This window comes from Mustela erminea, chromosome 8 (genome assembly GCF_009829155.1).
Source record: "Mustela erminea isolate mMusErm1 chromosome 8, mMusErm1.Pri, whole genome shotgun sequence".
NCBI lineage: Eukaryota > Metazoa > Chordata > Mammalia > Carnivora > Mustelidae > Mustela > Mustela erminea.
In genome coordinates, this window is record NC_045621.1 from 17,742,503 (window position 1) to 17,755,582 (window position 13,080).

At 39.7% G+C, this 13,080-nt stretch overlaps 1 protein-coding gene across 3 annotated transcripts in view; it reads left to right on the plus strand.

The window, feature by feature from the left end:
* Positions 1-13,080, plus strand: part of ADAM23 (ADAM metallopeptidase domain 23) — a 167,284-nt gene that overhangs the window by 127,839 nt on the left and 26,365 nt on the right. For all 3 annotated transcript variants that reach the window (XM_032354551.1, XM_032354550.1, XM_032354549.1), the window contains exons 17-21: positions 407-496; positions 1,814-1,894; positions 7,607-7,657; positions 8,595-8,658; positions 10,354-10,459. In XM_032354551.1, the coding sequence (XP_032210442.1) occupies positions 407-496; positions 1,814-1,894; positions 7,607-7,657; positions 8,595-8,658; positions 10,354-10,459 (392 nt within the window). The remainder of the gene's footprint in view (positions 1-406; positions 497-1,813; positions 1,895-7,606; positions 7,658-8,594; positions 8,659-10,353; positions 10,460-13,080) is intronic.

A 13,080-nucleotide genomic window follows, 5' to 3' on the forward strand; every position in this document is an offset into this window, starting at 1 on the left:
AACTAGATAGAGTTTGGGAGCCCCTGCCTGGCTCAGTCAGTAGAGCACATGACTCGTGGTTTTGGGTTTATGAGTCCAAGCCCCAGGTTGGGTGTAGCAATTACTTAAAAATAAAATATTTTTAAAAAAGAGTCTTAAGAGAATGTTGGAACTGACTGAAGGTGAGGCGCCTGCTAAGAAATAAGCTGACTTTTTGGTAGGGAAGCCCTTTCACAGAAGATCATACTTGGCTGAAAAATGTGGCAGGAAGGAATATTATCATTGTTTAAAGTGATGACTTCCTGAAATATTTGCTTGTTATTGTTTAAGTCTCCTCATGTGGATTATACGTACATCCCGTGTGGAGAGTGGGGTGAAAGACCAGCCTGTAAGCTTTCTCACTTACGCACGTGAATGTTCCCTCTAGGAGTGCTATGGACTGTGCTGTAAGAAGTGCTCTCTCTCCAACGGGGCCCACTGCAGCGACGGCCCGTGCTGTAACAATACCTCATGTCTCGTGAGTCCCCCGACACTTCCGTCTTGTTGGCTAAATCTCTCACAGTGTACACAGAGCATTTGTAGAGCTTGCCAAACATTTGTTGATTGGCCTGTGCTTTCGCAATTGTGTAGAATCAGTAAAGCTACCTAAATTCTGTGGGTCAAACCCTTTACCTTTACCAGGATGCACTGTCAACTATCCTGTCTTTCAGCGCCCCCTTAAGAAAATATACGTAAACTCCTTCCAAAATAAACATTGAGAGTTGTCCTGCTAAGGCAGATAAAAACCACATTAAATGACTGAATAAATGGTTGAATAGAAGAAGTGCAATTCCTGCGGTCTTTTTAATAATATGACCTACTTACAACATTTTTTTTAATTTACTGCTATGTATATGTACATTTATTTTGGGCATAATTTACTTTGGACCATAAACCTCAAACCTAGTGCTCACAATTTTTATGCTTGATTTTTTAAACCCCCTATAAAGGCAATAAAGCTACATAAAGAAGTAATCTACATGTGTATATTTATATGCATATATATGCATCTTATGTGTGTATGGACATAGTTTGCTTTTATCGGTAGAACCTCTAGTCAATTCTTGAGAAGTCGTTCATTAAATCCTCCTTTTTCTCATTTACAAAACCTCTAGTATTCCTTATAACCATAATGTTACATTATTTTATCCTTATAATCATAAAGTTACATGATTTTATTATTTTATTCTGTACCAAGAGGTATTAGGCATTATGGTACTTTAAGAAATTCTAGATTAGTTGCCTTACGCTTCCCCCCTCCCCAGATTATAAATTGCTTGACATCAGTGATCTCTTTTCTTCGTCTTTCACCCATTCCCTCAGTGTGACTGGTGTCACTGAAAGAAGTTCATATGAATTCTCTGAAATTTGATTGTATGTATTTAGCTAAAGCACAGTTAAGATCCAAGCTGATAGGGACAATTAGTGAAGGTTGGGTGTATCTGTCAATCTTCAGAGAGATCTTAAATGTTTACATTTTAGTGATTTGCTCTTTTGTTTTAAACCATACTGCTCTATCTTCTTTACAGAATTGCTGTTACCTTGTTTTCCAAAAGTAATACTCTGAGACCATGGGTTTTAAAATATGAACATTTAATGCCTTGGTTAATGACTCATATTTACTACAAAGAGTGGTATCTGGGCCTTGACTCTGTTCTGCAACCATCTTGTTAATTCATAAAAAGAGTGTGGTAATGGCTTTGGGATAGTATCTGAATTATTGGTGAATATAACAATGCTAGGTATTTGAAATACTAATTAACAGTAGCTCCTAATATTGAATTTTGATGTGCAGTTTCAGCCACGAGGGTATGAATGTCGGGATGCTGTCAACGGGTGTGATATTACTGAATATTGTACTGGAGACTCTGGCCAGGTATGACAAACTTGAGTTTTTAAATAATACATTTTACTTGCAAATATTGTACACATTGGAAAGCTTTCAGTTGGGCTACATGTGTGAATATGATTATTTGGTTTCTTTGTTTTTTGTTTTGTTTTACTTTATTTCCTAGTAATTTCTAGATCTCCAAAATGCCTTTATTTTAGGAATATTTATTGTGTTTCCTGGACCTAGATCTCTTTTTTCTTCCAAATTTCTGCTTCATAATTAGTTTCTTTATATGGTTTCTACCCAATGAATTGATTTTTCTTTCTGTCCCCACATCTAAAATAGCATATTCACACTGATGAAGAATTAATGTACTGTTTTCAAACATTTTTAAGCCACCAAACCCTTTCTTTTAAGAAAAAAAATTGGTTGGATGCCCACTGTAGAAAGCAGAGAACAAGGAATACTGCTCTGATTAAAGAAGGGACCGGGAGCAGGTGTCCACCTCTCTTGGTTCTGTCACCAACTCTACCCCACTGGCAAGGTCCTAGCATCATGCCCCCTATTACTATAACATAATTAATGTTGCCTACTAGCATTCCTTCTTTATATAATTCTTATGTTTTAGAAATTTAAATCACATTATTTTTGAGTCTTCATTTTTCATTCAAATGGACATTTGCTGAGCACCTGCTGTGTGCCAGGCAAGCACTGCTGTAAATGTTGGGATACGGAAGGGAACGAGATAGTCAAGGCCTTGCACTTGTGGAGCTTACATTCTGCTGGGTGGAGAAGTAAGTTAACAAAAACATCTGGTGGTGTTAAGTGTAACGTAAGGTGGTGTGGGATGTGGGGTGGGGGGCTTTAGTTGGGGTGCGCAGGTGTATTTTCCTGGAGGACTTGGCATTTATTTATTTATTTATTTTTATTTTTATTTATTAATTTTAAAGATTTTATTTATTTATTTGACAGACAGAGATCACAAGTAGGCAGAGAGGCAGGCAGAGAGGCAGGCAGAGAGAGAGGGGGAAGCAAGCTCCCCGCTGAGCAGAGAGCCTGATGCGGGGCTCGGTCCCAGGACCCTGAGATCATGACCTGAGCCGAAGGCAGAGGCTTAAACCCACTGAGCCACCCAGGCGCCCCAGGACTTGGTATTTAAATAGAAAGGCACAGAAGGAAGATCTAGTCTGAAAACAGCAAGTAAGGAAGCTTGGCTTCTTCAAGAAATGGAATGAGAGCAGGAATTACTGAAGAGTAGTGGGGGAAAAAATCAAGAGGAAGTCAGGAATCAGGGCAGTTAGGGAATAGGTAAGAATTTTGAATTTCATTCTACTTTTATTTTTTATGACTTCAAAAACATGTTCCTGTACCATTCCACAGTTTTTATAAATACGCTTTTTACAATTGCATGAGTCTGTCATGTGGATTCATTAGTTGACTTGGGACTTGTTATTCATTGGGGGATATTTAGGTTGTTGACGGTTTTTCATTATTATGATTAATATGGCAGTGAAGATCTTTACGAGTATTTCTTGTTCAGGGTTTTCTCCTTAGGGTAAATGGCCCAGAAATGGAGTTGTCTTTTGCCAGGTATTATGGTTTCCAAGGGGCTCCCCATAGTAGAATACGGTTGGAGGTCAAAATACCATCTTTCATTTTGAATGTGGCCAGGTTGAAAGCTGTAACTTGGTGTGAGAGCTAAGTGAGCCTCTTTATAGATCCTAGATTCAGGCTGTAGGAAAAGCTTATTGACAAAAGTAGGTCTTGAATGACTTCTCCTTGCAGGGATGGGCCCTTGTCTTACATGTCTTGGAGGAACAGTGAGGGTAGTATGATTTATGTCACTAGGCAAGAGGAGAATGGCGGAAGCAAGCCAAAGGGCTAGTAATTCTTCCCAGGTTGGTCAGTCATTCAGTCACTCTACCTGGCTCAGGGGGAGGCGGGGGCGGAGTAGCTGGAGGGAGACTGAGTTCCCTTCACTGGGAAGGAACAAGATTAGGGGGAGACAAAGGTTTCTCACTAACCTTTTTGAACATTCTTGATATATTTTCTGAGATTCAATTCTCTGGGACACTTTTAAGGATGTGATACAGTGAAATATGTTCACACTGTTCTGTATTGATTTTTATGCATATCTGTTTCTTCTATTTAGATATGTAAATAGGTTTCTTTGCGTTTTCCTAGAATATAGTAAAAGTGTTAGAATTGTGGGTTCTGTGTTTTGTGCCAAGTTTTATGTTTTGTGACAATCCTGGTGTGCTGTTTCACTGAGTTCTATTTTTCGTTTTGTAGAATACTACTATTCTTATACCCATCATATATGGTTTGGGTTCTGTGTGTTCAGCTATTTTCGAAGTACAGTTTTTTCATTTCAGCCTTTCATTCCTGACTGGAAGTGAGGTTTTTTTATAATGAGGGCTCTGTGTTCAACTTAATAGTCTACTGTCTAAATTTTTAAAACATTTTTTTAAAGATCTTATTTATTGGAGAGAGAGAGAGTGGGAGTGAGAGCAAGAGCGAGCAGGCTCAGAGAGGGAAAGGGACAAGCAGGCTCCGCACTGAGCGTGAGCCCAAAGTGGGGCTCGATCTCAAGGCCTTGAGGTCATGACCTGAGCCGAAATTGAGAGTTGGATGCTTAATCAACTGAACCACCCAGGCGCCCCAAATGTTTTTTGCTTCATGTATGTAAGGTGGAAATTGAGCTGTTAAATGAATTTCTCAGTGGTATATTAGAATAACATGTTCTTTTAGCAGTAATTTCCTTATAGGACCAGAATGTGCCTGAAATAGATAATTGGAGTAGAGGGAGTTAAGATCCCCCAGAATTCTTCTGCTTTGTAATAGACAGTGAGCCTTGAATTTAATGATACTAATTATGATTAGGAAGAAGGGGCTCTCAGAGACTATCTGCATCTTTGAGAATCGGCACCATTGGCAACACTAGGGCTTTTTGCCTTGTATCTCACGTCTTTGCTTTATTTTGATATTAGCCTTTACTGAGGCCTCTGAGCTACTTTTTAAATTCACAGTTTATCACAGAATAAACAGTACTTGTGCAACTGAGAGAAATCCTTGGCAAATGATACTGGATGATATAATAAAGGTATTTTTGAAAGCTGTGGGAAATGTGTCTTTGCTGCGATATATGGTGACATAACACAATTAAAAATAAGCACATTTAAATGCTATTGCACTGTTGAAGCCTGCCTCCCGTGAACTTTCCTGCACAGCCTGAAACCGGGGGCTGGAATGGCATTTAGAGACTGAATCAAGAGCTCTACTCACAGGCAGAATAAAGCACACAAATTTATGGTTCTTCTGTTTTAAATGTCCCCAGAGAATGTAAGACATTCCATAATTTCCCATGTTAAATATTTCAGTGATAAGCAACTTGCTTTTATTAGCCTATACAAAAAATAAATGGATTAGAAATCTTGCATGTAGCTACAACAGTTTATAATTGGGGCTTTTTTTTAATTAATAAAAGTTCTACAAATGACTTTTTTATTGAAACATCACAAAAGCCAACTGTGATCAATGAATTTTAGACCCTGATATACCTATTCCAGTAGCAACATTTCTTTTGAATTTTTGTTCAGTGTGATTGTATCGGTCTTGGAGTAAGTGAATAATTACTGTTAGTTGATGAATAAGATACTGATTGCATTTGGAGTGGATTTGGTTGGATGAAGAAGGCCACAAGGATCTGTGTTTCTGTGCGGTTGGCCCAGTGGGCCAGGTGTTGGTACTGATAATTATGTCTTTGAATAGTCACCATCAGATTGATTGAAAAGCTGTCAATGAAAGCTTATATGAAAGTCTTTAGAAAGATGTAGAACTAAAGCATTTTATCTCAAAGTGTTCTTTTGTGAGTTAGTGCTTCTTAGCAGTTACAAATTCTAAATTAGTTCTATTACCTTTCTGTAGTGAACCTGATAAACAGTTTGATATGTGCCGAACAGAGTAACATTTTTAAAGAAGATTTTATTTATTTATTTATTTGAGAGAGCACAAGTTGCAGGGAGGGCCAAAGGGAAAGGGAGAAGTAGACTCCCCTCTGTGCAGGGAGCCTGATGCAGGGCTCGATTTCAGGACCTCGAGATCATGACCTGAGCCGAAGGCAGGCAATTAACCAACTAAGCCACCCAGGCACCCCAGAACAGAGGAGATTTAATTGTGTCTGTGTGGGTCATTCATTTATTTATCCAGTTAGCCAACAGTAAATGAGCACCTCCTCCATAGCCATCGAGCCCAGTTTTGTTCTAGATACGATGGGGGCAGCAGGGAACAACGCATACCATCCCTGCGTGTGTGGAACTCACATCGGGATGCGGACCATAGACAAACAAATAAGTAACATACATGAGTAAGAGGTGGTAAGTCCTATGGAGAAGAAAAACACCCAGGCAATGGGGAACAGAGAAGGCCAACAAGGGAGGAGTTCCAGTTTTGAGAGCAAGCCATGTGGAAACCTGGGGGAAGATTGAAGGAAGAGCAGGGCAAAGCCATAGGGTAGAAGCATGCGTGGCACGTTCGCAGAGAGTCAGCTCGGTCATGGCAGAGCATGGATGGGGTCAGAGAGAGGATGGATTGGGACGGAAATATGCCTATCACGTTGAACTCTGACATGCATTGAGGACATTGGAAAGCCATCAAGCAGAGGAGCAGTGTGATGTGATTTATGTTTTGAGAAGGACGCTCCAGTCACTGAAACAGATGAGGGCAGAAGCAGGGTCATCAGCTGAAGGCTGATGCATGATTCAGGTGAGGAATGATGGCGGATTGGACTGGGGGTTGGCAGTGAAGACGGAGAAAAGTAGTCAGATGTGATTCTGGTTGGAAGGTAGACTTGGTAGGATTTGTTGGCCGACTACAAGAAGGGTGTGAGGGAAGGAGAGACACAGAGGCTTCATGGTTTGGGGTCTGACCAACGGGAAAAGCAGAACTGTCCTTTACTGAGAAGGCAAAGACTCTGGTAGAGACTGTGGTGCATATTACTGTGTTTCTTCCTCACTTGCTTTCCCTGTATATTGCTTTTTCTTTGCATATTTTCTTTGAACACTGTACTACAGAGCCTTTGACTTGAACCATCTCCAATTCTCTCAAATGTGGCAAATTAAGTGCATGGGGAGCAAAAATTTTAATTCATTCAGGATGATGTTTGGGAAAATGAAGTGTACTTTTAAACAAAGACTCAGTAAGTAGACCTGGAAAGAGAAATAACCATCCCATCACAATTGTTTTAGTAGCACATCAGACAGGTCAGAGATGTAACAGAGAGGAGCACTCACGTTGAGTTGAAAGAGTGTTTCTTCTTTTTCAGTAATGTGACCTAGAAGTGAGCGTCAGGGGTGTCAAATGCAGATTTGACATTTCCCAGGTCCGAGAAAGGTCCTGTGAGTTAGAACCCAAATGTGTCTACTCCCACATAGCAAGCTGATTCATGCCCTTCGTTGTCCATTTTAATTCCTTCTGCTTTTGACTCTGTAGCCAAGTGAATGCAAGCTCTTATTCTAGTCCACCTCAAGGAAGACAGAGAAATAAAAAGTACTCACTGTGTGGGTGAATTTATTATTTTTACCAATAATAGAAGAAATTGGTTTGGATGATCTATTTAAGAGGTTACTTATGTTTTTCTAAACATTCCCAATTATATATTCACCATGCTTCCTTTTTTTTTTTGCATTTTCATAAATTATACACATAATGTGAAAGTACTTATGTTGAACATTAACAAAAAACATTCTATTTTTTCAGTGCCCACCAAACCTTCATAAGCAAGATGGATATGCATGCAATCAAAATCAGGTATGCTGAGCTATAAGTTTTTTCTTTTTTCTTTTTTTAAGATTTTACTTATTTATTTGAGAGAGAAGGAGAGAGCATAGCAGGGAAGAGGGAGAAGCAGGATCCCCCATGAGCAGGGAGACTGATGTGGGACTCGATCCCAGGACCCCAAGATCATGACCTGAGCCAAAGGCAGTTGCTTAACCAACTGAGCCACCCAGGCACGCCAGGCTATAAGTTTTCGATGTAATTTTAAAAGGACTAGTTTGTGAGGGTTTTTTTTTCCTTCTGATGAATATATTTTCGAAGGGAAATGACATCTCAGAGAACCATACATTATTGTAATGGACTTCCAATTCGAGGTGGCTTCATGACATATCAAATACTAAATAGAGTATGATATTAAATTCTGGTGACTAAATATAGAATGATATTAAGTTCTGGTGACAAATTGTCCAGACTGAAGGCAAGGGAAAAAATATAATGACTAAAGAATTAAGAATCTAATTTATTGAGTTACGACCATCTTTCAGTAATGTCAGCCTATTGTGGGAAAATATGACTGTTAGAATGTGTTATCATATGTATTCTTATGGGTTTTGTCTTTTCTGAAGCCATGTTCTGATAGAACATTCATACCCAAAAGAAGCTAAAAATCATTTTGGAATCGGCCAAGGAAGTGTACCATCATTTGTTTTCTGTAAAATTTAAAATTTCAGATGGTTGATTTTGACTTAAAGAGCTGTACTACAAGATCTGTTCTGAGTTTTAGAATTTAACTGTCTACTCTGCTTCCCTTAAGATGTTTGTGATTTTTATTCTCACTGTGAAAATATTGGGGTGTGGAGTGAAAAACGAATCAACTTATCTAAAAACAACAAAAGGAGACCTTGCAGTCCAAATCTGGGGGCAAGGAAACTGGCTGTGTGGGCCTCCTAATGTGTGTCCTTGTCCCCAGGGCCGCTGTTACAATGGGGAATGCAAGACCCGGGACAACCAGTGCCAGCATGTCTGGGGGACAAGTAAGTTGCATTTTCCTGCTTGGTGATGACACATGGGCTTCTCTGATGTTATCCTGCTCTGTCAGTCTTGCTGAAGACATAGCTTGGAGAGGAGTTTTTATTTTATTTTATTTTATTTTTTTAAGATCTATTTATTTTAGAGAGAGAGAAGGTGGGGGCAGAGAGAGAGGGAAAGAAAGTCTCAAGCAGATTCCATGCTAAGTGCAGATCCCAACAGAGGGCTCAATTCCACAACCCCCAACCATGACCTGAGCTGAAACCAACGGTTGGATGCTTAACTGTCTGTGCCACCCAGGTGCCCCTGAAGTGATGATTTTTTAAAAACTCTAGGAAAGGGTGAGAATAAAGAGAACTGCGAATCTCAGTCACGGAACCACAGAAAACATCTGTTGAAGCTGGGGACTGGTCATTCAAAAAAAGCCATGTCACACTGTGACGGGGATGTCACATGCACATGCAAAGATTGAATTCAGTGTAGCGGTCACATTCATTATCCAACCACTTGTGTGATTCACTCTGTACCTTGGATTTAACCATTACCCCTCAGATTAGCCTTCTGTTCCTTTACCCCGGGGAAGTACCAGACTTATTTTTTAAATTCTGTAGTTGTATCGTCTCACTTTGAAGAGAAGAAATGCAGGTCCTTCCTGAGGTGCAGACCCAGAGATTTGCATCGTGGTCCTTGCTCTCAGTATGTTCCGTGAATGTTAATGCACATTCTCTCTCTCTTTCTCTCTTTTTTAAGATTTACAAAAAATAATTTATTTGAGAGAGAGAGAAAGAGCATGAATGGGGGTAGGGTGAGGGGAAAGAGAGAGGGAAACAGGCTCTCCACCGAGCAGGGAGCCTTGACTACATGGGTCTTGATCCCAGGACCCCAGGATCATGATCTGAGCTGAAGGCAGATGCTTAACTGACTGAACCACCCAGGCATTCCAGTGCACTTAATCTCTTCCTGACATTTATAGTGCCTGACCTGTGAACTTTGGTTCATGGGGACCAGATGACAGAGAGGAATGGGTCTGTCTTACTGGCTAAGACTAGGTCACCCTCAAAGGAAAATAAAGCACGCAAAAGAACAGAACCCCTGCAGGAGTGATTTCCATGTTTGGCAAATATCATTTAACTGAAAAATTTACTTTCAGTGCTTCAGTTTTGACAGAGGAAAGATAATAGAGGCGCATTTGTCTTTTAAAATGTTTAAATACCAAAACCCAAGTGTTGACATAAAATCTTAATTGCCTAAGACTTTATAATATCTTTTAATACTTGTATAAAACAGGCCTAAGAATCTTTCTTCGTTTTCTACCTGCCACCTCCCTAATTCCTGCTGATGACCATTTCTCCTTCCCTCCCTCAAACCCACCATCAAGAATTCGGAATCAGTTTGTGTCTCAAGTTAAAAACAGCAGCCTGTTGGAGCTGTCTTGGAGTAGCTTGCAAGAGCCAAGTGTTAAATTCGGAGGAATTTCAGAAACCTGTCACCATCCCATTGATAGCTTAAAATTAGCCATATGTTACATCATGGAAATTGACAAGATGGTATTTACACCATGGAAATTGGCAAATGCTATATGTCCGGATTTTTTTTTTTCTTTGTCTGGAGAATCAGCTGTTAAACATTTACATGCACGCTGCTGGTTGTGCATAACAAAGGCCACTAAAACACATGGTCTTCGTGTGTTCTTCTCCAAGAGGCTTCCGGGTCTGACAAGTTCTGTTATGAGAAGCTGAACACAGAAGGCACTGAGAAGGGGAACTGTGGGAGGGACGGAGACCGCTGGATCCAGTGCAGCAAACAGTGAGTGCTCAGCTTTGGGGGCATGAGGAGTGATTTGGAAGCCCTGATTCAAATGTGACTTGAGCACAAAATAAATGTTAATGATTTTTTTAAAAGATTTTATTTATTCACTTGACAGAGAGAGAGAGAGAGAGAGAAAGTACAAGTAGGGGGAAGGTGAAAGGGAGAAGCAGACTCTCCAATGAGCAAAGGAGTCTGAAGTGGGACTTGTTCCCAGGTATATATTTCAAAAAACACATTAGTATATCTAGAAGCACATGGCCGTGGTCCAAGCTGTTAACCATAGCATATACTCAACAACATTTCTGTAAACTTCAGAACATTTCTCATATGTCATATTTTACTTGATGCTTGTTTTGAAAAGACACTTTGCTAAGGTATTATGCAATGCTGTCAGGTCTTAATTTTCTACTTTTGCTGGAACATATAACCTATGAATGTCCTAGTATGCACAGAGCTCTACAAGCAAAATATGTAGACTATGTATCTATTTGGGGGACAGTCCAAAGTAATATATATTTTTGATCATTCCATGAGTGCAACACCATTTGATTTCATTAAACATCTAATGTCCATATCAAATTTTTTTCCCCTTCTAAAAATCATCTAGTTAGTGCATTCCAGAGGAATCTTTTTTTTCAGGAAATGAGATATTCAGGAAATGAGAAAATGAGATATTTTCAGAGTACATTGGTAATATTTTCCCCGGATTAGTTGAGGAACATTAAAATTGTGATTTAGTAGTTTATTAAGGTTATCTCAATGGCATGGAGCTATGGGACCGTCAAGTTATGGGCCAAATTTCCTTCATTATCCTTCCCTAACAGTGAGGATTCTTCTAATTCGGAGGCCGAGGAAGGATTTAAGGAAGGTTTATTTTTTTAGTTAATGATCTGTCTCTTGTGCTTCATGAAACTTTGCTAAACTTTGCTCTTCCAGGCAGTCCTTGATGGTGGATGAGGTCTGATGAGGCAATAAATCTTTGACCATAGTTTCTTAAAAATTAAACAAAAATAATAGGACAGAACTTCCCACCTCATGTCTCACGAGTGAGGCACAGATGTTCCAAAATATTGCTCCTCTTTCTGAGGTGCCAGAGACTAGGAGGAAGTGGGGCCTAAGGTCGTAAAAATCCATGTGGTTGAACACCTGGATTTCATTAGCTTCGTTCATTAGCTTAATGTCCTAAACAAACCTGATCATTTCTCTGTATCTTTGTTCCTTCAAAAAGCTTGGAAGGCACTGGATTGGGTCATTGTTAAAGATAGCTTTTGACTAGCTATTAACAGAATATCCAACCACCACTGAGTTGAAGAAAATGAATGTGTTTTCTGAAATGTTCAAAAGTTGGGAAATAGAACATAGAAGGAGAAAGTGAATAATACACAAATGGACAGTCTGCCAAATAATTATCACATGAGCTCTCATGTCATCCCTTCCTGGATCAAGAAATAGAACTCACAGCATTGCAGAAAATGTATCTTTCCCCACAAGGTGCCCTTATTTGCTCCGGGAGGTACTACTCATCCTGACTTTTATGACAATTATTTTCTTGCCTTTTAGAGTTTGGCTGCCTCAGTTTTCCTCCCTAAACGATGTATTTTGCCTAAAAGTTTGGTATAATGTTTGGGAATCAAACTTCATGTATTATTTTGTAATTTGCCTCTTAAGTTGAGCATTTTAAGCATCTGGCATGGTGTGTGTCACTATTCATATTTATTGTTCATTGGTTTTATTTTCATTTGTATTCATGCTCACATACCATGATGTAGTCCCCACTCTGCAAAAACAGGCATTTAGGTTGTGTCCATGTGTTAGCTGTTAGGAACCACGCAGCCATGGGTATTTTTGTACATGTAACTTAGTGCACATTTGTAGACATTCTTCTAATGCCTACATCTAGAATAAAATTTGCCAAGTCAAAGGGTATGTGTATTTTCCGTGTCACTGTATGATGTCACAGTTTTCTAAAATGGGCTTGATAGTAAACCTGACCATCAGTAATATGTACCTGAGAATGTTGTGGAGTTACATACTGAACCAGCACTCGGTATCATCAAACTTTCTAGTTTCCTCCATCCTGGTGGGTATAAACTGCTACATTATTGTGGTTTTATTGCATTTTTCTGATGACCAATGGAATTTAGTACATTTTCATGCATTTATTGGATATGGATCTCTCTCTTTCTCTCTCTCTCTCTCTTTTTTTTTAACGTGTCATTTCAATTTCTTGCTCATTTTTAAGAGGGGAGTTCATTGTTTACTTAGCAGAGAGGCTGGACATAGCTGCTCTCAGGTGGGCTGAGTCATTTAACGATGTCACTAAAGATCCAGATGATTTCTCCCCTCTGCTCTGGAATGCTTAGCATGTTGAGTGTGTATCTTGGGCTGTGAGCTCACTATAGCAAGGTGGATGCCAAGGCCGCACATCCAAAGGCTGATAGCGTGGGAGTCAGAACAAAAGGTCTTTCTCCCCGTCATGCTCTAACCTCTTGTCCAGAAGCAACATTCTCCCCTAGCAACTTCCTAGCTGGCTTCTCCTCACATCTCAACATCCAGAGGCCACTTTTAGCTCTATTAGGGCAGGGAGAGTAGGACGGCAAGGACAGCGGGTGTAGGAG